Source organism: Halictus rubicundus, chromosome 15, assembly GCF_050948215.1.
Source record: "Halictus rubicundus isolate RS-2024b chromosome 15, iyHalRubi1_principal, whole genome shotgun sequence".
In the NCBI taxonomy this organism is placed as follows: Eukaryota; Metazoa; Arthropoda; class Insecta; order Hymenoptera; family Halictidae; genus Halictus; species Halictus rubicundus.
Window position 1 is genome coordinate 1,658,392 of NC_135163.1, and position 25,336 is coordinate 1,683,727.

The 25,336-nt window shown below is 36.0% G+C and overlaps 5 protein-coding genes across 10 annotated transcripts; 3 read left to right on the forward strand and 2 right to left on the reverse strand.

Annotated features, from left to right (window-relative positions):
- Positions 1-1,122: 1,122 nt before the first annotated feature.
- Positions 1,123-5,795, forward strand: LOC143361848 (growth arrest-specific protein 1). Of its 2 annotated transcripts, none has more exons than XM_076801542.1 (5): positions 1,123-1,461; positions 3,838-4,102; positions 4,429-4,634; positions 4,740-5,032; positions 5,137-5,795. In XM_076801542.1, exons 2-5 carry the CDS (start codon positions 3,839-3,841, stop codon positions 5,139-5,141), a joined length of 768 nt encoding a protein of 255 aa, XP_076657657.1. In that variant the 5' UTR covers positions 1,123-1,461; position 3,838; the 3' UTR covers positions 5,142-5,795. The 2 variants fall into 2 exon arrangements, with proteins under 2 accessions (XP_076657657.1, XP_076657656.1); XM_076801541.1 differs by having other exon boundaries at positions 1,125-1,461; positions 3,835-4,102.
- Positions 5,796-6,272: 477 nt separating this feature from the next.
- Positions 6,273-8,299, reverse strand: Rpn3 (regulatory particle non-ATPase 3). The gene is made up of 3 exons (XM_076801540.1): positions 8,143-8,299; positions 7,080-7,908; positions 6,273-6,993 (listed from the first exon to the last, which is right to left on the reverse strand). Exons 2-3 carry the CDS (start codon positions 7,896-7,898, stop codon positions 6,322-6,324), a joined length of 1,491 nt encoding a protein of 496 aa, XP_076657655.1. The 5' UTR covers positions 7,899-7,908; positions 8,143-8,299; the 3' UTR covers positions 6,273-6,321.
- Positions 8,300-15,628: 7,329 nt separating this feature from the next.
- LOC143361555 (N-acylneuraminate-9-phosphatase) lies at positions 15,629-22,358 on the forward strand. Its single transcript, XM_076801044.1, is given in 4 exon segments — positions 15,629-15,940; positions 15,942-16,104; positions 20,454-20,937; positions 21,013-22,358. Coding segments are annotated over 4 exon segments (876 nt in total). The 5' UTR covers positions 15,629-15,899; the 3' UTR covers positions 21,201-22,358.
- Neurochondrin (neurochondrin) lies at positions 16,174-19,948 on the forward strand. The gene has a single exon (XM_076801015.1). It carries the CDS (start codon positions 17,142-17,144, stop codon positions 19,371-19,373), a length of 2,232 nt encoding a protein of 743 aa, XP_076657130.1. The 5' UTR covers positions 16,174-17,141; the 3' UTR covers positions 19,374-19,948.
- On the reverse strand, positions 21,736-25,278 carry LOC143361550 (uncharacterized). 5 transcript variants are annotated; one of them, XM_076801033.1, is made up of 7 exons: positions 25,157-25,278; positions 24,507-24,729; positions 24,169-24,404; positions 23,681-23,922; positions 23,344-23,623; positions 22,681-23,037; positions 21,736-22,599 (listed from the first exon to the last, which is right to left on the reverse strand). In XM_076801033.1, exons 2-7 carry the CDS (start codon positions 24,547-24,549, stop codon positions 22,432-22,434), a joined length of 1,326 nt encoding a protein of 441 aa, XP_076657148.1. In that variant the 5' UTR covers positions 24,550-24,729; positions 25,157-25,278; the 3' UTR covers positions 21,736-22,431. The 5 variants fall into 5 exon arrangements, with proteins under 5 accessions (XP_076657148.1, XP_076657149.1, XP_076657147.1 ...); XM_076801034.1 differs by lacking the exon at positions 25,157-25,278 and having other exon boundaries at positions 23,681-23,788; positions 23,867-23,922; positions 24,507-24,995; XM_076801032.1 differs by lacking the exon at positions 25,157-25,278 and having other exon boundaries at positions 24,507-24,998.
- Positions 25,279-25,336: the final 58 nt, after the last annotated feature.

A 25,336-nucleotide genomic window follows, 5' to 3' on the forward strand; every position in this document is an offset into this window, starting at 1 on the left:
TACACATCTTTCGCTGCTCTTGTTCTCATCGCGGAACCGATTAACCCCTTGCCCTACAATATCGAGTCAGATTCGTGATGAAGATTCTGAACAGAGTCTAATAAATACGTATATTATTAATTTCCTTGAAACCGAAATAAAATTCTATTTTGTTGTAGTTTATATACATCTTTTGGAGAAAACATGGGCATACAATAAACTATCTTTTTTTTCCTATGAAATTCTGAACGATGAAGAATGTCTAAACATTATGATTACAAACTAAATAGTAGTACAACGGGTTAAACCAGTTCAATTTGTACTCAAACCAACTAATCTCGGCCGCGCTGTCCTCCTCCTTTTCTGGTTCACGGGAGTGAAATTAAGTTGAGAATCGCAGGGACCAACTGAATGTGTTGGTGGTAGGGAATAGACGTAGTAAGAGGCCTGAAAGGAAGCCCGATGGAAGGCCGACACGGGAAGAAGGAGAAACGTAAGAAAGAACGGAACGCATCTAAATGCCGGACTGTTCGACGTCGCTCTGAGAAGGGTACGGATGAGGCCGGGGGAGAAGGGGATAGTGTTGGAACCAGGCTGGTGTCTCAATCAGCCAAGCAGGTTGGGGCACCTTGGACCCCTGTGGGTGGAGGATAGAGCTAGTAATGGAAGTGAAACGAGTTTGCGGTAAAAACAAGAGTGTCCCGCGATTAATTTCCGACATCGCTTTTTTGTCTCATAAACTATTCAGAACTGTACACAGATCAACCAGCGACGATGCAAGACTTATATTTTCCTCCAAGAACGTGATAGAATATTTCAAAGACACAAACATTTATTAGGTTATTTCCTTTACAACTGAATGGGTGAGAGGTACACTGTAAAATTTGTTCATATTATACAATTAACATCATGATCATAGAAATCTTTATTTTTATGGATCTAAAAATAAAGAAATGTTGATATAGCTGTTACATATGCATGCACATAAACTCATGGAATGTAAAGAATTCTCTAGCAGTACATACGCACACTATAAGTTTAAACATTTATTTGAATAAAACTTGTGAGAGTAATTTACCAAATTATATGCGACAAAGATATCCGATAAAGAGAATACAAAGAATAATTATGGTTGTGATGAGAAGCGAATGCAGGGATGAAATAAGTGCGAACTGATTTTTTGAAAAAATTCTAGTTATGATCGTAACTCAATGCTATCAGTAGACCTCTCAGTCCCGGGCCAGTGGCAGATGGTGGGGGAAAAAGAGCGGCGCGCGCAGCTTCTCGACGCAGCGGGCAGGCCGTCACAACTCAATCTAGTGTCTCGGTGACCGTGCGCTTGTGAGCAAGTTTCTCTTTTCTTTTCTTCTCGTACAGTGTGTTATAATTCTTGACACGGAACCGCAGTTTTGATTCGTGCTTGCAACTAGGATCCTAAACTTCATACTTCTCGGCTATTAGAACAATGTGATTGTTCGCAAGGTTTGCATTAAAACTTTTCTGTTATAGATTTAAGAATTTATTTTACACTTATCTTTTTTTGCTATAAACAACCCAATGTGTCAATGTATGTTTAAATTTAGTTTGTTCGACACAAAACATATGCTGATAATATACGTAAATTTTAATGTACGAAGTTTTTATACACGTGTACGTATCTCTATAACAAACGCTAAATAAGTGTTTTACTGTCAATGAAAAATCGTAAACCAAAAAAAGTTAGTATTGTGGTAATATAGTTATTAATTGTATTGACTGAATACAAATAGTACCGGTTTCAATTTTATAATGTATTAAAATAGTGATATCTTATTTGCTTGTCATGTCGAGCGCCCTTCATAAAAACGCTTTGTTAGAAGTTGACGAAAAAACTGCCATCGAAATCAATTGAATTACATCGACGGTACGGCGTTAATTGAGTATTAACTCGGTGATTTGTATCACTTGTTTCTTGATCGCGGCAAGCATGTTAATCATGTTGTGTCTTAACGAATGCACTGATACACTCGACGTAAACATACGCCACGCATCTTTTATTATTGTATTTCATTATACCTGACAATTGAATTTTATACAATTTTTTCTATTTGTAAATAACAATCAAATTCCGTTTGATCTCCGTTCGTTTCTTTAAACAATACTTTGTTGTGCTTAATTATTAAATTTCTATGTCTATGTATAGTGTTTGTTTGAAATTCATACAATTATTATGACAATACACCATTGCATTCAAATTAATAAATATGAACTCTTACCAAAGACTCTATTGTCGTTAATATGTGAATGATATTATTTGTAATGTTTCATATGTTTATGACAATACATGTTCACTATAATACAAGTCTTGTATAAAAGTTGATACATTACTATTTGCGACAACGCTCGACGTCTCTAATTGCATAAGTAGATCAAAATATCTATAATCAGTTTTTCGATCTGAATTTTAAAATGTGTTCCCTAATTTTTCGAATATGAGTAATTAGAACGTTAATTGATACTTCGTCCGACATATATTTATATATTTAAGCGGGTATTGCTTTATCGCGAAACTGTTTTCCCGCTCGATACTAACTCGCTGCTGTTGGTACGAATTCGCCTGGCTGAGATCGACGCAGATTGAATACTTTTAAATGAGAGTTAAATTGATTCGGTTGCAAACTGATTCAATGTTTGCCCGTGTTTGCTCGACATAAGATTTGAACTGGTAAGCAAAGCGAAGTTGACGACCACTGAAGGTCTATAGGGCTGGCCATCTGTCCCTCGTTGCCACGTCTGCGACGTCTTGGTGGTCCATTTTGGGGCTGGTGCGCAACAGCATCGGCACTAGCGCTGGCAATGAAGCGCTCTCAGGTAGAATCTGCCCCCCTCTTTCTCTCACTGTATCGTGTGCGCGCTGGCGCACGTGCTCTCTTTCACCCCCTTCTCTTCCTGCCTCCTTGCTTTTTTACTGGTATCACTAGAGGAGCAGTAGAGAGTAGTAGACCTGGAGAATGGTGAACCGTGTTGTTCTGGTAGAAATTCTAACGACGATGCCGATACATATATATTTCTCGTTTACCAGTCACAACGGTTGCCCATAATCATCGAAACCGTTCAGATTCCCGCAAAATGGAAAAAATAAAACAGCTATTGTTCTCGCCTCATCAATTCTCACAAATTGTATCTTCCATTCTTGAAATGTCAATGTAAAAGAACTGTTGGAACTCAAAATGATCACAATTTATTATACTGAAAACTAAATAAAAACCTTTTTTTTTCATATGTAAGATAAACTTAATCTAATAAAAGATTGAATGGTTTAAGTTTCATGTTTTTAACGAATTTCAAGCTCCTTGAGTTTTTTTGAGAGTTTTTTTTGTGCCATTTCGGTTCTTAAGTTCACACGTGAAATTCTTCTATTAACGGGAATGAGAAACGAAGATCCGATTTATTTTAAGAATATCATAGTATGTCCCCCATGCTACACATCTGTTGCATGCATCCGCACAAGCACTTCACAGCGTGACAGAATGCTCAAGTTACATTTACATCGGATACAGACTCTTTAAACACGTTTACACTACGAGCCGTAAATAAACATGTAAACATGATAACGATCCCGTATATTTTTACTACGACATCAAATTTTAAACGCTTTGTGAAAAATATTTTAACCGAAATTGTAATTAGTAATTGTAAGTAGTATATATAACGCTGTTCGGTAACTTAAACTTAAACTTTCAAAAATGGGTGTATTACGAAATGTAAAGCAAAGGAAGATCTTCAAAACCTTGCAAATATTCTTACAGCTATGAGTATTTTTTGGAAACAATCTTGAGTATTTGTGTCGACGTGTTTAAACTTCGGATGTTTCAGAAGGATGTTACACTGGTGCGATCGATCGGCCATAGTCCTAACGGGTATGGTGTTTTTGAGTATGATAATGTGGAATACGGCAAAGAGCACTATAAAGAGCTGCGAAGAGGCGAAACTGAAGTGCGCTTACAGAACAGGCTGTGGTTCTGCTCTGCAACACTATCTTACAGGCTGCGCACCCGTTCTCCACGGCAACGACTGTTCCGAAACATGCCAACATGCCCTCATTGCTTTGACTAGCACCGACGAGGGCAAGGATCTTATGACGGTACCTATTTTTTATTTATTTTTATTTTCGTTCCGTTATACGTATGTACTTGCGCTGTTTCCTCAATAAATGTCAATATAAAAGTTAAATAACAGAAGCTTTTAATAATTTAATTCTATAACGATTTTAACGATTGTATATATAATATATATAGTTATATAATATATGTAACTATATATTTATATATATATTATTATTTTTTAATATTATTACTTATTTTATTTTTTTAATGATATATATACTATTTGAATATAATATTGTAGATATTTGAATTTTATGTATAAAATTATGAATTTTCAATAATTTATAATTGATTATTTGCGCAGTGTAAATGCGAAGATGACTTATGTTTACAATCGAAGCAGAGGGTTGAAATCTGCAGATCTTCTGTGCAAATGGCAATGAACATGACCAGGGTGTCTTGCAGAGTTGCAACTTGGATTTGTAACGCGGATGCCCTCTGTCAAACTGCCCTTTGGTACTATAATAAACTTTGCAAGAGAATGTTCCAAGGACGAAAGTGTACAAACCGGTAAACGGATATTTTTTTTCTGTGATAAGAAAAAAAATTATTTAAACTAACTAATATAAATAACGTAAAAAGTGCTCGATTTGTAAATTATTGTACAAATTTTAGGTGTAAAAACTCAATAAATATTCTTACAAGACAAGAAAAAGCAGCAAAATTAAATACATGTCAGTGCGATGGTTCTGAAGATTATGACTGTAAAGGAATTCATAGGAATATGAATCTACTTTGTTTTGGTAAAATACACCACGGCTATCGCGATGTTAATATTGAAGATGATAGAAGAAATGAGTTCCTAAGACCAAATATGACTCTAACAGGGGATGCAGTTCAAATATTAATTGATAGAAGATTATTTCTACTTTCCCTACTTATTTATCACATACTTAAAGCAAGGCAAGGTAAAAGCATTTGATCATAACAATGTTTTTATTAGGACGTGAATTTTATAAAAACTTAATTATTAAGAAAAATTTTGTTTTTGACAAGAAAATATTTTTTTCAGACTGACGAACAAGAGGAATGCATAAGGATCTCCAAAAGAGCAGTATTTCATGAAACCCATGACCAAAGATCTTCATCAATTTTTAACCATCAATATTAGATCAAGTTTTATACTGGTTAATGAATCACTATTTCCTTCTATAAATTTTGAGCAGCTTTATAGACTAATTGTAAAACTGTGCTTTCTACTAAATTTCTTTGTAAGAACTTACTATAAAATTTGTGCAAAGAAAAACATCAAGAAGGTAAGGAGTCTTGTACAGTAAAAGTATTGTATATTGATTGTACTATAGTAAATATAACTGAATCATTCGTTAATTATAAGAATTCTATTTATAAAAGTATAATCGTGTAAATATCCATGTAACGAAAAATGATTTTTCTATTTCTTCTTTTTTAATTATATGTATTTATATGCACTCAAATATGTAATGTGTGATTTTTTTTTACAGAAATCTTTCAAAAATTGTATCATACAAGGTTAATTCATTTATTTGAAATCCTAGATAATTTTGATATTGAAAAATAAAAAGATTCGAAAATTCGTATCTTTAGTTAATAGATACCAAAAGAATAATACTTTGTTTTCGTAAAATATATTTTATGAATTTAAATATTTTACTAAATATAAGTTTCAAATCTTAATAATTAAAAAATTTGATATTGCAACTTCTTATGTATACATACGCATGTTTTGTCTGCTTTCCAAATTCTCGAAAATTTGACTGAAATCTTTTTGTTTTGTTTTGTTAAACAGTGTTTGACCATAAAAATAAAAATACAACATTCCCAATTTAATTTTCGTTACAAATTATTTAAATACTTCAGTTAGAATTATTTAATTATAATGTACAAATAAAATGCGAGTTATATGCGTTTTAAGTATATACAGTGATAAATATTACGTCACTGAAAATTATAAATAATAGTTACATATTTTATAAGTATATAGCAATCTCTAAAGAATATATTTGCAAAAACATTAGTGTAATTTATTTTAATTTTTACTTCCTTATTTCTTAACAAAAGATACCTATTTAAAAATTTCAACTCGTTATGTTTATCGATCGTTACGAAATTTCAGCAAAATTCTTGCCGTTAAACGTAATACGAAATATAAGAAAGTGTAGCGTTAACTTCATGATAAATTGCTTTATTAGTTGAATGCATTCAAAAGGTGAACATCCTAAGGAAATCCATCGTCGTCTTCCTCGGCCATTTCTTTAGCAAGTTCCAAATCTTGTTGTTCTCTTTCTCTACGTTCTTCTGCTGATTCAAGATCTTTTCCATATGACTTTGGAGGATATCTCATGGCTTTAACACTCTGATTATGCAAGTCTAAGCAGAATGTAATTCTCTGATGGAACGCGAGCAACGGCTCTTTAGTGCAATAAATATCAGTAGTCTCTTTGCTACGCATGTATCCATTCTCTGGTTCTAAAGTAGCTTCAATTACACCATCTCTAATAGCTTTAGATACAATAAATTCGGCATCAACACTTGAATCTAAACCTAATTTCTTTGCAATGTATGCAGGAGAAATTCTCGAATATGAGAGTCCAATTGATCTTATTGCAGTCTTAATAACGTTGTGTCTCAATCTGAGGATCAGAGTAAACGTATGATCTGCTCTGAACTGTGGACCAAAGTTCTCCAAAACTTCTCCGAAACGTTGGAGATTTCCTAAACGCACAGCTTGTGTTAATTGAAAATATGGAGCCAATGCACGACGCATCGCTGCTTGCCGGAACGTTTGCCGTTCAGGAATATCTCCAAGTAGAAGTTCTACTGTTACAGCTAATTTCTGAACTGTTTGACGGAAACCAACTGCAGTGCTTTGTGGAGCTTTTCTGAGAGCCTACAAAAAAGGTAAAATACAAATTATAGAATATCATCCAGTAAGATACTAATAATAGTAGTACTAATAATGGGAATATAACACACCTGTACCAAGTACTTATGGGCAGCAGAGTACTCCAATCTAGCTGCTTTGATACGTCCTAAATAATACAAGAATCTGGCCCATTCATTGTTACTAGCAGACTCAGGGAACGTTGACTTGAGTACAAGCTTATCTGCTTGATCGTACAAATTGTAATGCAAATAATTCCTTAATAAACAATTTATCAATACTGCCTGTCCTTCAAAGTCATTTCTTAATGTTGCAGTCCTTAATCTTAAGTGCAACAGTCCTCGAATTTTATCCAATCTTCCGACTAGTTCGTATGCTCTTGAATAATAGAAATAACCTTTTGCAGCAATCAAATCAATTGTACGCCCATTCTGTTCAATAATCTTTTTTAATAATTCCTCAGAACAGTTAACTGCTTGCTCATATTTTCCAGTGTCTATCAAACGCATAAGAATCAGCAAAAGCAAATAAGCATCGATTGCTGGATATGAACTCAAAGCAGTAGGGCGAAGTTTTTGAGTTTCTTCTACTTCGGTAGATTCTTCTAATCTTGATAACAATGCCTCACGTTCTGAACACGGTTTCATGTAAAGACTCACAACTATTGAATACAAAACATGTACGTTTAACCTGCGACGTGTGTTAGGTAATGAACGTAGTACTCTTAAAATGAAACGAGGTTCTTTGCTCTGTACAGCTTTGTCTATCTGACGAGCATGTTCACGAAGATCATTAATTGTTTGGAGATTAATATCCTTTTTATCAATAACGTCTCCATCACCATTCTGAGTTTCTGGAATTACATCTACATCCATAGCTTCAGGGTTGTTGGCTGTACTAGGCACACCCATTCTGACCAATCTGGAAAAGTATGTCTTTGCATGTATACTGTAATACTTTGCTACACAAAGAAAAATATATTTCAGACGAAAATGTTGTAAGACAAAAATTTTCTTAAGTAAGTCAAACTGAAATTCTATAATCCAAAATTTCTTCCTTTCAATTAGAAAAAATGTCGTGTTTTCTTGATTCAGTAATTTTAAGTGTAGCAATTTTATATATTTATCGTGTAAAAGCGCAGTAATTGAAATTTACCTTTGTTTCAAAGTTGTTTAGGGCAAGACTCCTCTGAAAACTACAATTTTACGTTTTCATCCCACCAATTCACAGTCATGCATACTAACTAACCAAGTCAACAGAATGAATTGATATGTTCCTATGTACTAATACTAGGGTATTCTGTTATTCAACTAGGAAAAATAAACATATCATCAACAGAGAAGATACCAGAGAGGAATGAGAGTGCTCACGCCCGGGGTTTCGGCGTTCCCACTTTCGTGACATCGCCGCTTTAGCATGGCACAGAACCGGTCAGTCTTTCCTGGAACAGAACCGGTCAGTCTTTTAGCATGGCACAGAACCGGTCAGTCTTTTAGCATAAAACTGAACGCACATTATTTTTTTAACCAGGATCAGAACGTACAGCTTAATTGTTTTATATGAAATATGTAACTAACATGTAAATCTTGTGTACAAAATCTCTAATATTAATTGTAATGATACGTATTTTATTTTTTTTCCAAGTTTGTAGTTGCAAACTTTAGTTGTAAAAAATGGAAAATCCGGAAAAATTCGAACAAATAAAGATCTCATATCGAAGTTTAAAAGCGACCAACCTGAATATTAATTTAATAATGAGCTATTGTCATCAACACTATCTTAAATTTTTTCATATATTTAGCTACTGTTATTATTAATTTAAAAAATTTTTCTTTCACGAATAAATATTTTTCCACCTCAGCACCATAAGATTTTTACTAGATGACTTTAAAAACACATTAGAACTATTTTTAAATAATTTTACTCGAAAACATTCTAGTTTACTCTTTATTTCACCGTTCTACTAATTTTTTATGGGCTGCATTGCAGCTCTGTTTAACACTCCTTTACAACTCAATACCATGGTACCATCCATATTCAAGGAAGAACAATTTTTTGCGACGACCATTGAAAAAACAAAAGTGTTTCCTTCATTTCAGTCCTTTAGTGCGTTGGTGACGTAGCGCCCAGCACACCTACCTGTGTTCTGTGTAACATCTGGAGTTTTATGGTACGCTAACAATTGCTATTGACTCGCAAGCCAGACCGTACAAGCGAATGCATCCACAACTTCCAGAGACCTACCTCCAAAACTAATTAAAGGAAGGCTAGACATGCAGTGTGTACTATACTCCTCAAAAGAGGCGGATTCCAGTCGCTCGTGTTATAAACCTCATTCGATACTTCATCGAAAGGGTGATCTTACATATTTCTGTAACAGTTCCAAGTGCATGCACTTTGTTCATGATACCCTCTTTGTAATTATTAAATTCAATTAAATATTAAGTAAATCTTTCACGGTGCTAACGGCCCTCGCAGAGATGGGCATTATTTGGGATAAAAAATTATTTAAATGAAAATTTGAATAAAAGATACTTTATCTTTATTTGTTATTTGAAGGTTCGAATAAAAAAAAGCATCTTTATTGGACGAGTATCGGATAAATAATTTTATTCGTCGAGAATTTATCCGACGAATAAAGATAATTTTTTCTATTCGAAGCGGATTTATTCGAACTTCGAATAATTTTTTCATCTTTTATCTGTATCTTTTATTCGAAGGCTTCGAATAAATCTTGGAATAACTTTTGCCGAGCGCCGAGCTTCAAAGACCCAGCAACGACGGACGACATACAATGTAAGCGAATGGAGAATCGCGCACGTATGAAAGTTTAAACTTTTAGATTTTTCAATATATCCTCATGAAATTGTGACGAGCGAATGGAGGGGATTTTCCTGATGAAAATGAGGTCAAATTCGAGTGTAATCGAACAAGTTTCACTGATACCTAATTTTACGATAAAAAATACAATCTCATTAAAGACAGTCCAAATGATGTCGTGTTTGGACTCATTTCGATCGGAACAAGCTCTACAACTCATTCGTCTTAACAATATTGTTCTGATTAAAAACATACAAGCATAAATTGCCAGTAATGCTCGATTCCCCATCTGCTTACATTGTAGGCTGTTGGTCGGTCGCTGGTCTTTGAAGTTCCGAACTCGCAGAGTCGCGAGATATCGGTGTGAAACAACTACCAATCCAATTGCAAAACTTCATTGTTTTTCATGATATTTTTATGGGACTTGCGCCAACTAATTCGTGGCATTCTTCTGATTAAAATGACACTAAACACGGTACAAATTGGACTGTATTTAGCATTTTTATCCGTAGATTTATTCGAAGGCTTCGATAATTTTTGCTATAACTTTTGCCAGCTCGACGAATAAACGGCGACGACGGCCGACGAGGACCGACGAGCGCCTAATGTCTAAGACCCAGCGACTGCCAAACGGCACACAATGTAAGCGGATGGAGAATCGTGCATTATTGGCAATTTATGCTTGTATGTTTTTAATCAGAACAATATTGTTAAGACGAACGAGTTGTAGAGCTTGTTCCGATCGAAATGAGTCCAAACACAACATCATTTGGACTGTGTTTAATGAGATTGTAATTCTTATCGTAACATTACATATCAGTGAAACTTGTTCGATTACACTCGAATTTGACCTCATTTTCATCAGGAAAATCCCCTCCATTCGCTCGTCACAATTTTATGAGGATATGTTAAAAAATCTAAGAGTTTAAACTTTCATTCGTGCGCGATTCTCCATCCGCTTACATTGTATGTCGTCTGTCGTCGCTGGGTCTTCGACGTTCGGCGCTCGTCGGTCCTCGTCGGCCGTCGTCGCCGTTTATTCGTCGAGCTGGCAAAAGTTATCCGAAGATTTATTCGAAGCCTTCGAATAAATCTACGGATAAAAATGCTAAATACAGTCCAATTTGTACCGTGTTTAGTGTCATTTTAATCAGAAGAATGCCACGAATTAGTTGGCGCAAGTCCCATAAAAAAATAATGAGAAATAAAGAAGTTTTGCAATTGGATTGGCAGTTGTTTCACACCGATATCTCGCGACTCTACGAGCTCGGAACTTCAAAGACCAACGACCGACCAACAACCTACAATGTAAGCAGATGGAGAATCCAGCATTATTGGCAATTTATGCTTTTATGTTTTTAATCAGAACAATATTGTTAAGACGAATGAGTTGTAGAGCTTGTTCCGATCAAAATGAGTGCAAACACGACATCATTTGGACTGTCTTTAATGAGATTGTAATTTTTATCGTACCATTACGTATCAGTGAAACTTGTTCGATTACACTCGAATTTGATCTCATTTTCATCAGGAAAATCCCCTCCATTCGCTCGTCACAATTTTTTGAGGATATGTTGAAAAATCTAAAAGTTTAAACTTTCATTCGTGCGCGATTCTCCATCCGCTTACATTGTATGTCGTCTGTCTTCGCTGAGTCTTTGATGCTCGGCGCTCGGCAAAAGTTATTCGAAGATTTATTGGAAGCCTTCGAATAAAAGATATAGATAAAATGCCCAACTCTGGTCACAGGTGCCTTTTGGAAGGACAGCCCACCTGTTATCTAAACATTCTTTTAAAGTCCTTTTTTTACAGTCGCAGAGGAAGAAACGCTCTGTATTTTGGATTTCAAGTAATTGTAGACACTTGTATGATTCTGTTATATATACTACTTTGATAAAATTAGAAAATAAAAATTATGTGGCGTGTGTAATGTCGTACAAAGCAGTTTCAGATGAATGATAATGTGTTCAGGAACTGTTACAGAAATATGTAAGATCACCCTGTCGATGAAGTATCGAATGCGGTTTATGACACGAGCGACTGGAATCCACCTCTTTTGAGGAGTTTAGTACACACTGCATGTCTAGCCTTCCTTTAATTAGTTTTGGAGGCAGGTCTCTGGAAGTTGTGGATGCATTCGTTTGTATGGTCTGGCTTGCGACTCAATAGGGATTGTTAGCGTACCATAAAACTCCAGATGTGACACAGAACACAGGTAGGTGTGCTGGGCGCTACGTCACCAACGCACTAAAGGACTGAAATGAAGGAAACACTTTTATTTTTTCAATGATCGTCGCAAAAAATTGTTCTTCCTTGAATATGGATGGTACCATGGTATTGGGTTGTAAAGGGGTGTTAAACAGAGCTGCAATGCAGCCCATAAAAAATTAGTAGAACGGTGAAATAAAGAGTAAACTAGAATGTTTTCGAGTAAAATTATTTAAAAATAGTTCTAATGTGTTTTTAAAGTCATCTAGTAAAAATCTTATGGTGCTGAGGTGGAAAAAATATTTATTCATGAAAGAAATTTTTTTTTAATTAATAATAACAGTAGCTATATATATGAAAAAATTTAAGATAGTGTTGATGACAATAGCTCATTATTAAATTAATATTCAGTTTGGTCGCTTTTAAACTTCGATGTGAGATCTGTATTTGTTCGAATTTTTCCGGATTTTCCATTTTTTACAACTAAAGTTTGCAACTACAAACTTGGGAAAAAAAATAAAATACGTATCATTACAATTAATATTATTCTTAATTTATATTAATTAGAGATTTTGTACACAAGATTTACATGTTAGTTACATATTTCATGTACAACAATTAAGCTGTACGTTCTAATCCTGGTTAAAAAAATAATGTGCGTTCAGTTTTATGCTAAAAGACTGACCGGTTCTGTCCCAGGAAAGACTGACCGGTTCTGTGCCATGCTAAAAGACTGACCGGTTCTGTTCCAGGAAAGACTGACCGGTTCTGTGCCATGCTAAGGCTGAGCAGATGTCAGCACTATATCGGGAACGCCGAAAACCCGGGCGTGAGCACTCTCATTCCTCTCTGAAGATACCCTCTCTGTAGATTATATAGTACGAGGCGCAACTGAAAGAATTCCTATACCCTGATTGGCTGACAGTTCGTTGCTGCGACTCTGCTGCCCTCGTGGTCACAAACAATGTAAGGACAAAGAGAAACTGTGTTTCTCATTCATCGCTCTATTTCTATTTTGTGTGTACGTACATAGTGAATACAAGGTGTCCCGCACCTTTCTCTTTTACCAATTCGCGCCGAAACGCTCTGTTTACAAGTTATTAGCGAAAAACATGGACCAATTCTGATTGCAATTCTGATTGGTCGGCCCCGGCGCGGCGTTGCCATTGGCCAAGCCGAAATCGCCGCGCTCTATTTGATCCGTGTTTTTAACTCGAAAATAAAGCGTTTCGGCGCGAATTGGAAAATGAAAAAGGTACTTAGAATCACCCATTTCTTTTTCCGACACTCTTTCTGGGACATCCTGCATAGCTGGAACTCTATATATATATATATACAGGGTGGTCCATTTAAGTAAGGCCACCTAAATATCCCTTCGTAATGTGCATGGTGTCAATGGACCAAATATCTGGTAAGAATATTTTGTTCCGAAGGTCATTTTTTTCGGAGTTATCAAGGTCATCGATGATTTTGATACATAACTACATTTTTTTATTGCATCGTGTAACTGATCGAAAAATACATTCAGATATGTATAATAACATGACCTTGAAATGATCTTAATCTTCGAAAATTAAAGTTTTACCTAGAACTGATGTCGAATATCTTCGGCCACGACTCCTGAACCTGTGAATGGGAAGAAAATATTTTTTATCACACTAAAAATATCTCTTAACTTTCTCTGAAGTTATCATCAGAGATGTTCAAAATGGTGTCCTACGGCGATACCAGGCGATACATTTCCTGAAACGTGCAATGACCGACTGTACAGATCTTTCAATTGTTTCGGAATTAATATCAGCACAAGCTCTAACTATTCGGTTCTTCATGTCCTTTAGTGTAGTTGGTTATTCATTATAAACTGTTTGTTTCAATTTTTTCCACAAAAAGAGTTCATTGGTGTGAGGTCTGGTGAACGCGATGGCCATCTTACAACTCCAGTACGACCAATCCATCGATTTGGAAATTTTACATCCAAAATTTGTTTGACAAGGCGTGTCGAATGAGCGGAACAACCGTCATGCAGATACCAAATTTTTAAACGGATGTCTAGTGGTACATCTTGTACAAGTATTTGTAGCTCATTTTGCAAGAATGTTGCATACTTTTCTCCATTTAAAGTACTGTTTATGAAATAAGGACCAATTATTTGATTATTTAAAATGCCACACCAGACGTTTACACCAGTGTGGATTGTCAATTGACCAATAATGCAGGTTTTTTAGATTTAGCTGTCCATGGTTGGTGAAAGACTCTTTTAAAAAATGATTCGTCATTTTCCTATTGCTGCAAACCCCACCGAGAAAAATTCATACGATTTGCAAAATCTGTTCCATGAAGGTCGTGATGTAACGATAAATGATAGGGATGAAATTTTTCTTCTTGAAGTATTATGCTTTTTTTAGAAATTCCAGTTTCATCCTGAAGTTGTCTTAAACTCACATGTGGATTTTTGTTAACTTTATCTACAATAGTTATTTTGCTTCTTTCGTTCCTAACAGTTCTGGTTCTTATACGTTTTTTCACAACACTACCAGTTTCACGGAAATTACTGATCAGCTTTGCATGAGTACAACGCGATGGACATTTACAGTCTGGAAATTTATCTTTGTACATTCAAACCGCTCCTCTTAAACAATGATCAGCTTTACCGTAAATGTATACCATATCAACTTTCTCTTGCATTGAGTAATTCATTTCGAACAGTACGTTGATACACTGATAGATAAATTGAAACTGATCGGGATTTCAAACCGTTAGGTATCATCAGTATTGCGACAGTAAACATGTTTATTTACATTCGCGCTCTTGATTGTACAGTCTTGGTCAAAGCCTACGATCTCGATAGACATCAGTTCTACATAGGTGAAACTTTTAATTTTCGAGGATCAAGGTCATTTCGAGGTCATGTTATTATACATATCTGAATGTATTTTTCGATTAGTTATACGAAGCAATAAAAAAGTGTAGTTATGTATCAAAAAACACCGATGATCTTGATAACTCCGAAAAAAATATTCTTGTCAGATATTTGGTCCATTGGCACCATGCAATAACCTGAAGAGATATTTAGGTGGCCTTATTTAAAAGGACCACCCTGTGTATTCAACAGCGCATGCGCACATAGTACATACGACGAAAAAACCTGCGCATGCGTACTAGCGATACCCGACGGAAATATTTTCTGCTTTCCAGCGTTTTCAATTTCTGGCATGTAGTCTCTTTATCCTCTTCCTTCTAGAGGGCTGGTATAAAGGACAGAGATGTCAACTTGAAGAATCAGCAACGCTGTCCATACGTAGGTGTTGACGTTGACACATGTACACAGGGTGTCTCAAATTATCCGTTCATACCTAATAAAATGTTGAGGGATGTTTCGATAATTTTGATTCTAACTAACAATAAGTCAAGAATGAGAAACTTTAATACACACTGTTTTAGGTTTCTTATAAAACCACACCCTCTTCCCCATTTTAATACGGGTGGACAAGTGGTTTGAGACACCTTGTATAAGTACGATTAATTGTCCAGTCTCTGCACGAGTGTCAGATTACTCGTAAAATTGATTTTGCGTTCATCTTTGGAGTAACTTCTGTGGAAAGAACTTTTCAAATATTTTGACGGACTCTATTGGTAAGAGTAGTTCTCGCGTGGTTGATTCTAAAAATTAGATCGCGTGTTTATCGACGATCAATGATTTACATTTCCATCAAAGATGTCTCTTCATTCGATGATCAGAGAAGGAAATCAAGGAAGGGAAAAAGGTCAGGAACGAAGGGTATTAGGTCGAGACAAGACGGATATACAGTCCGTTGCGACGGCCGACTATCGAAATAATTCTCATATATCCCTTCCCAAAGTATTCTCGGAAGAGGAGTTGTTCGATGAACATCATCACATGTTTTTATGCGCGATTCTCCGTCGAAGTATCATCGAATTAACAACAGCATATTCACCTTTCCGATGACAATGGCGACTTTCCATAAGAAGCACCTTTGCTCGTCGAATCGATCTATAAGCGCTGTGTTTTTCGATTTGGACAACACGCTCATCAAGACTAGGAATGGCGACAATCAAACGTGCCGAAAGGTATGTTTAACACATTATAAATAATGTCGTGTATAACTTTAAAACAAAGCGATCAGTATGCATTTACATATATGTATTGCTCAAGACACCGAGAAATATGTGCGTGGTATGCGTTCTCTCCCCTCGAATTTGTGTCTATATAACGATCATTCATTCGCTTCGTCTATATTTTGCTAATTTTTTTCTTCAACGTACATGTGCATTTCGAAGAAACTTTCTGACGATTATGTTCGCACCTACTCTCTTTTCACTTCCGTTCGGATATGAAGATCGCACGAAAATAGAAGCCTCTGTGTAACACGAGCCGACTCCCTGATATAGAGCTTTCTCTCGGACGGTTATTTTCGACCGAGATCCTACTGGTACTGTCCAGACGCTCGACATAACGTAGAAAAAGCGTGCGAGCACGTTACTGAAGGTTTTCACGATCCTGAGATACCAGCTCGAGCGTACTTTGTGCATCAAAACTCACTCGGAAAAGTCGTGTGCAGTGCGCTTCTTAACGAAAAAGGTTATGCGCTTGTATCCTATCGGAAGAAACGGTGGGAGCGTAAAATAATCTTGCCACGGAATTTGACAAATTCGACTTGACTTAAATAACTCTTTTTAATCGCAAATAAAAACACACGCATAACACTATAATTAACTGCGCTGGCATATACATTACACTTTCGTGCTATAAGAGACAGAAAAACGTCATTAACCTTATACTGGCAAAAATCCATTGGCTGGTAATGTAGCCACGTTTGTGGAATAACGCTCGTGGTGGTAGAGCTTTATTTTTATCCTGCTAAGTGAGTGTGTCAAAGGGCAAGGCTAGTTCCAAGGGGTTCGTTCTGGGAGTACTGCCAGTTGGCTTTTGGCTGTGCCATGTGAAAGATGCGATCTTCAGTGAAACCTTGTTGAAACTATTCAATAAATCTTTATCTGTCTAGTTGATAGCTAGTCAAGGCTTTGTCGGAGTAATTGTTGTCATAGAGGATAACGGAGAATAGAAAGTATTTAATCATATCGATTGTAACAAGTAAATTGCAAAAATGAGTATTCCGGAAAGTGTGAAGAAGTGTGTAGCCATATTAAAAACTGTTGAGAATGATTCGGAAAAGTTTGCAGCACTTTTTATGGTGACAAAATTGGTGGATGGTAAAGATTGTACAGCTGCAGTTAAAAAGATATTATTCGAAGCAATTGGATCCAAGTTTCTGAAAGCGTTATTGTCCACCCAAACGGTTCCTGTGGACTGCCCTCCGCAAGTGTACAAGTCGGTAGCATTGTCCATACTTTCTGCATTCTGTGGAGAACCGGAGCTAGCATCTCATCCAGATATGATCGTCCATGTGCCCGCATTGTTGGAAATTGTTTCTCAAGTCGACGAAGATGCAGCCGACGACATGTTGATTATCGTCAGCGAAGCTTACACGTGTTTGCAAAACATTGCACAGTATCCGCCAGGACAGAAAACTCTGCTCGAACACAAAGCGATATCGAAGATGTGCGATATTTACGCAGAGAAAAGTTTCCAAACGGATCAAGCACTGAACATCTTAGTTATGCTAGTTGGAAGATTCGGCCCAGAAGCTTGGGATGCAACAGACAATGCACCCTTTCATACGATTATAAATAAAATTGCACTGGACTTCGAAACAGATCACACCCAAAGGAAATTTGAATTGTGCACAATTTTACAAGCTTTGTTGATGTCTTGTAGGAAAGATATGATCGTTGAGACTGCTAAAGAGGAATCTTGGCCAGCCAGCATTCACAAGGCTTTGTCGGACATTCTCGGATCGAAAGTTGGTAAAGGTCAAGCGTTGAAGCTTGCTTCTACGATGATGGATCTCTTGGGACCCGAATGGACATTGTCAGACAAAGAGAAGCCAAAAGTCTTTTTCTTACTCTTGATTCAGTTAGCATCTATCGAAGTTAGAATACTCCTGGAAGGCAAGCAGCGTAAAACTATCATGGAGAATGTCGATTTAATTACATCTTGCTTCGTTATTCTCGAAATTTCTCTTAATTACATTACTACTGATCAGTTGGATTTGGAAGAGAAAGAAAAACAGTCGTTGTACACAGCGCTAAAAGGAGCGTTTGCTGCGATTATAGGTTTCCTGAATATTGTTTCGAAAAAGAAAGACTTTACGGATATGAAAGAACGAGTATTTATCTGCGCTGTGATAAGAGTGTTGGCTGCCTGGTTGGCCCAAGAAACCAAAGCCATGCGTCCACAGGTTTATGCGATTTTGCCTTATGTTTTAACAATAGCTAATGATACGTTTTACGCTTACCGAAACAGAAAGCTTGCGGAGAAAGCTAAAACTAACGCTAAAGCCAAAAGCGACGAAGGAACAATGACGGAAGAACCATCTCCACAAGATCCTTTGAGCGAGATTGATTTATTGAGACTGTTACTGCCAGGTCTGTGTTACTTGACTGTCGAAGAGGATGCTAGGGAAATTCTACTCCGTCATAAACAAGAGGAAATTCTATTCGAATGTTTATCTTATCACTGGACGATCGTTCATTATAAAAAGCCGCCAGTTCCGAAAGCAGAGAGATTAAAGGCACTGAAGGAAGCAGAAAAAGGAGAAGATTTAGAGCTTTACGCGTCGGAAGCGATGAAAGATTCGAGAGCAGCCATGATTTCTACTTGCAATGTGTTAATGAACATCACTGTATTAGAACCGAAACTAGTAGAAGAGTCGCCGACGTTTGTTTCTTTGTTGAAATTCATGTTTAATAATCTTCCGGAGCTTAAGCAGATTCCAGAGAATTTAGTTTTGCACGGTCACTTAGCGGTTCTGGGGTTGCTCTTATTGAAGCAACAGGCGAAACGCATTAAGCAAAATGATTTCTCTATATGTCGGTATATTCAAGCGACCATAAGGTTCCTCTGGGACGCTTATATAATCGATGAGAGCAATGATCCTACTGAACTTGTTGTTTCTATAACGTACAAAGAACGATGGATGGAAATAATGGAACTGTGGTTCCTTGGAATGCAAACGATGGCCGGAGTTCTGAAAGTAGTTCCTTGGCTCTCGCAGTTCGCTCTAGAGTCAGGATGGGCTGAGGAAATCATTGAGACCCTTAAGAAAGTCAAAATAGGAAGCCTCCAGCCAAACGTGAAATCCGCTTTCGAAGATCTTTTATGCCATTTAGTCAAAGCAGATAAAAACGTTGCTTCTGTTCTGAAGAAATGCGGAGCTTTAACAGTTTGCAGAAATCATCGTATGATGGAGCTTGGAAAACATCTTTTTGGAGATTAAAATTACCGCAAAGACGGAAGTACGATTTGTGTTTTATGATCGAAGATATGAATTTGAATAACACGAGCTTTATACAGTATCTAATATCCTTTAGAATGCAGGTTTATTTATAGGTCGGTTTCTCAATGATTCTGTTTCGTCAAATTCTATATAATACTCTCTCTTTCTCTCTCTCTCTCGGTAAAATGTTTTGCCTACAATTTTGTGAAACTGTACGCAGTTGTAACTCAAATGTAAATTTAGTCAGCAATCATATCCAGAAATAGTTTTCTGGCAAGCAATGGAGTTAATGAATACCTATATGAATCGAACATGGTCTTGAACGTTGAGATATATTGAAAACACGTTTCGATTCACGACACACATTTTTCTATTTCTTGTAAGAGTATAGAACCATAGGCTACTAAAATTTTTTACGAATTAGATATGTATTTACCATCAATGTAGTTTCAAAATGTGTATACATATATACATATATATATACCAAAAAGAAAGAAATATGTTTATGTATGATCAGTGATTGTGTAAAATAACAAATGATCTTTTTATTAAATAGATTTGTTTTATAAAATGTTCTCTATCTCTTTTAAGTTATTATCCCTCCAGCATTTGTCGTAATGAAGTAATTGCAGTGAACGAAATAATTAGAGCGTGCCAAAATAATTGTTAATGTTAGATCAATCTTATGGCGTAGCAGATGCAGCAATAAGTTTAATTGCAAGTTTGTTGTTGGCACAACTGATTTTGTTGTGATTACAGCAACGACCGCGGGTGCCACTTCGAGTGTCCACTAATCGGCTCGAGTATTTCAATGAATCAATGCATTTTCTAGGTAATCATCCAAAACTGAATTAAGTGACCTAATCTCCTAGCTGATCATTTGTATCCTCTTCTTTCCCCAGACCTTTGGTTAAGTCATTCGAGTCAACTCCACATTCAATACTTTTCTTACTTATATATACTTATGCTCATACTTAGTATGTACTTTGTATTTTGTTTATCATTTTCTTGTAATATCGCTCGAAATATCTTCCGAGGTGAACACGCATCTAACAGGAACTATTCTAAATTTATCTACAGTTAACTGAGGAACTAACAGAAGAGTATGGCATACCTGAAGATGTATCTGTCAAGATTACAACGTTATATTTGAAACTGTTTAGAAAGTGCCCTGACAATATGGTTTATACGTTGGATACTTGGCGCATAAGCTTATGGAGTAAAGCACTCGGCGAGAAGTACTCTTACTTAGCGAGCAGAGTTTACGAAAGATGGTTGTATCTACGATATTATTATTTAGCGCTATCCTCAGATACAATTTTAATGCTGAGACAGCTGAGGATAAAATACCGTCTAGGACTGATCACGAATGGTCCTTCCAACGCACAATGGGAAAAGATACATAAATTATCATTGGAACAATATTTCCATGTTATCTTGGTATCCGGTGATTTACCGTACGAGAAACCAGAGAGACCAATATTTACGAAAGCTTGCCGACTTTTAAATGTTAAACCAGAGAAATGCGTCATGGTCGGCGATAAATTAGAAACTGATATTCTAGGTATTTATTCTTTGAAATGTTTCTTATCCAATTTCATAATCGAATATCGCTAAGGAATTTATTATTTTTTCTTAGGTGGGAAAAAGGCGGGCTTCGGATGTACAATTTGGATTCCAATCTCGGATAAACCGCGATTATTAGAAGAGGATCCACAACCAGATTTTACCATTACTCATATAACAGATCTCTTGAATATTTTAAACAGAGGTCCCGATGCGCCGGAACTTCAGGACTCTTCCTCGAACGCGTCAGACGGCAGCTGATGAGGAAACGAAAATATATATTTTTTGATTTTTTTTTAGAATATTATAGTTATGTTATAACCTGCTGGTCGGAGAAAAAGAGATTTGAGTTACACGGATGTTCGTAGTAGTTATCCACACGCTTTTGCAATTGAAGAGTTAGGTGTTCAGTGGTCAACTATTATGACCATCAATGTGTATCTCTTCTCTCGAAAAACAGACTATAGGAATGAAATTTTTTTTCGAAATTCCAAATTCAATTTTTGAATCCAGGAAATGGATTCGTTTCGCGGAAACTCCGAAAACGGTTCTTTTCTATTATGGACTGTTCATTACAGTTAACTATAACAATATATAATTTATTACACACGTTATGAAAACAATACAGGCACTTTTTTATAAAGTGTCTGTTTTGCTACTACACAGAACAAAGTAAAAGTATGGACTGCAAAATAACAAACGATTAGTGATATTATATATGAACGAAGAGACAATGTCTATTTTTACACGATATCTTTTTTAGTTACATGTTACTGCTGAGAAAATTAACTGCAGCTTTTTATTATTTTTTTTTTTAGAGGGGGGAGGGGGGATCATTTGTGCGAGAGTATAACTGCAATTTTATAGGGACGAGCAATGTTTTGTTTTGTCTTTCCTCCTGTAATTGATTCGCTTTTGTAAAAAAACACATTTTGTTTTTCACGTAATCATATAATTTGTTGTAAGTGAAAAGAGTACAATTTAGGTACAAAGTGTATTAGTCCATTTCGATCTATACATATACTAAGAGACGGATGTACTATCAATGAAGGACATCCGCTTTAGCTTTATATGTTATTTGTACTTTTGTGTAATATACAACGCACACACAAACACAACAGCATCTACCTACGCAATGTCCGAGGTAACTGTACTATAAAAATCTGTAAACATACGTTCATAATTGTAATATATACGTTTAATATATATATATATAGTATATATACATTGTTTAAACGAACCGCGTATATATTGTAATTATAATGTGTACCTACAATCTGTATTTTTCCTCGAAATATTTTGTCTCTGTTGATACTGTAGTGTACAAACATGATGAAGAACTGATGATGTAAAAACGATAGCAGAACTCATTTGTATCAAAAGGGAACTATAACAAATAAAATCAATATTTTTCTGGCAGCTTTATCTTTCCACCACGTTCTGCCTTGGAAGCTCCAATTTTCTCTATAATTTTGTATCGTGAGACGAACACTTAAACTTGCACGTCTTTGTCTTCTTGTGTTATAAGATCCTGCGTTGTTGAGCTTTTTTCTCGTTCGTTTGTTTTATCCAAATCATTGAACTCCTCTGGCGTAGGATCAAGTAAATCGTTCACACACCCCACATCGCTTTCGCTCGATCGTGACGTTCTCGTGTACACCTGAACAATTAAGTTTGCTAATTACGAACGATTATGCTGATGACGCAAGCTATTCAGTCATAAAAAATTCATCGACGGTACCAAGTCTGGAAATCCGTGAGTAAATTCTTTGCTTTTACTAAACAGCCGTCTATAGATTTTCTGAGCATCGTTCGGCTTGATGTCGGATTCTATCAGCGATGTAAGTACATCTCGCTCGGTTAGCATCAATTCAGGATTCGCATCGACTAATACTACTGATTTATTGCTGGCTGTCGATTGGCGTCGTTTGCCGTTCTGGTCAGCATCAAATGACATTAATTTTTCCATAACTTTATTCTCGTCTAGGACTTTAGGTGGTGTCGGCGGTCGAGGCTGAACATCCATATTATCGTCATCCAAATCGTCCACGACGTTCAACGCGGTTTTCAATTGATAAATTTCGAACATCATTCTATTCTGTACAGGATTGGACGACACGTTAGTTTCCACGAATAATTAGACATATTTCATTTAAATCAAAGTCTGTACAACAAAATGACTTTCGTCAAATCCGATTTTTGAATCCAATCGATTAGGTATTAAATTGCAATTAATAATTAAATATTTCGACCATAATCGTATTAAACCCTTGCACTACGATTTATTTTACAGTTACAGTGATTAGAAATTTTTTATCGTTCATAATTTTTTAGAAAAGGAAGAAAGTTTATATTTATTGTATGACTCCGATTTAAATAATAAAAATTGAGGTGCAAGTCTGACCACGTTCAGATGTTCTTTGTTTCTTTCTATATGCCTCTTGAATACCTCTCGCAACTGATCATCAGTATAGAAATGATTGTGCATTATTTCGCGCGTAATTTCATATATAAAATTTACATATTTCGCTTCTTCCCATTTTGCGGAATTTTGCTGGCTTTCGGTCGGATTGTCGGTTTCGCGGGCCGCTTTGCAGTCCTCGTCACATTTCGCCGAAACATGATCATTTCTTGTTGTTCGAACATCGGAAATTCTTTCATAAAATATCGAATCTTCGGTGTATCTACAATCGAACGAAATTAATATAATATTATGAACAAAATATACGCTTGCCTCTCACCCGCATCTTGTATCTTGATCTTTCAAAATGGTCCGTATCGATTGTTCGTCCATGCCGTTATTGCCGCTTTGAATCATCCCGTACCTATTCGGTTTGAATGATGGAGATCTTGAACAAATTACATGATCTTGCAGTAGATTCGACTGTGGATAAATCGAATCATGATCATAGTAATCGGGAAAGTACCTTTGGTCCTCGTCGTGGCACGAATATCTTGAATCGTAATGCATTTGCACAACATCCTGTTTATTAATCGAAACACACACTCATTACACGCTACAGTAGAATTCGAAAACGCAAAGAAGCCTGAAAAGGCTTTTCTTTTATCAAGGAAGTCTTTTCAAGACTACGTCTTCGTCTTCTTCAACAACAAAGAAAATTATGGGTAGACGACTTGAGATTACTTAAAAATTACCGGGAATGATACAACACGAAGATTTGCGCGTATTGAACGTATGACTGTAATGACTGTAATATGATTAATTTACCGCTGGATGATGCAAAGTGTCGTACGCTAATCGATCGATCAGATCATCCGTGATCTTTCTCTTCATAAAATGCGGCTTATATTCGATTTGCTTGCAGAATTGCTTTCTTTTGGTCACACAGTTTTTGTTTCTCGAATCGATGACACATTTTGCCAGTAAAACGCGTCGTAAGTGCGAACTCATCGAGTTGTACGTTGTCAGTTGCTCAAAATAGTTTTGCCCATTATGATTGTATGCTAGATTCGAAATGATACAGATTGTATTATAAATTTGCAGGTTACCCCGTGTGCGTGTGTGTCTTATGCATTACATCTTCTACATCCTTATTACATTCGTACCACTACTTTTCAGACTGGTTTCACTTCTATTCCATTTCGTCATTTTGGGGTAGTTTGTTCACTATTTTCAGTTGCGAAGTCTATTGCTTTATTTCATACTAAATCGACGCAAAGCCGAGAACAATTAATACTGCGGGCACTGTGAATTTTGACGACCGATACGTGAAAGAGTTCGTTTTATTTCTATTCGACAACCATACTTCACAGTGAATATGTGCACCTGCTGGAAATTGTTTTATTTTCAGTTGCTAAGTAACTCGACTCAGTTCTAACTACATTTCTTATTCAATGTGTTGGGTGAAAAGTATATCGTTGTAAAAATTTCTTCTTGTGACAACTATATATTTATTATAAATTTCATTTCATTGATGTATAGACGAATAAACGATTGTTCGAATAAAGTTTGGTTATTGATTTTTCTTGCCACCTTCAGTTAATAAACAATGATTAAATAATAATTTATCTTTGTGTTGATTACGAAGTTTCAATTTCTTACAATAAATGTATGGGGGTGTTTTTTTCTTCTTTATTTACAGTCGGCCATTAAATATTCATGTTATGTTTATTACTTTAGATAAGGTTTCGAAATTGCGTTTGGGTGTACGTATGCATATATATATATCTTGTTTGGATTTCGAGGGTGCATATACATATATGTCTGTTTACTGCCGCAGTATGTTAATTGTTGTGCATTGTTAACAAGAATGAAGGTTGAATCAAGAGATGACGTTAGACGAGTGAATCATTTTTGTTTTCAAAGTAACACTTCGCGATGGGGTTTGTCAGAGTTCGAATAATCGTGATAGGCTTGTTTAATCTAACCGATCCGC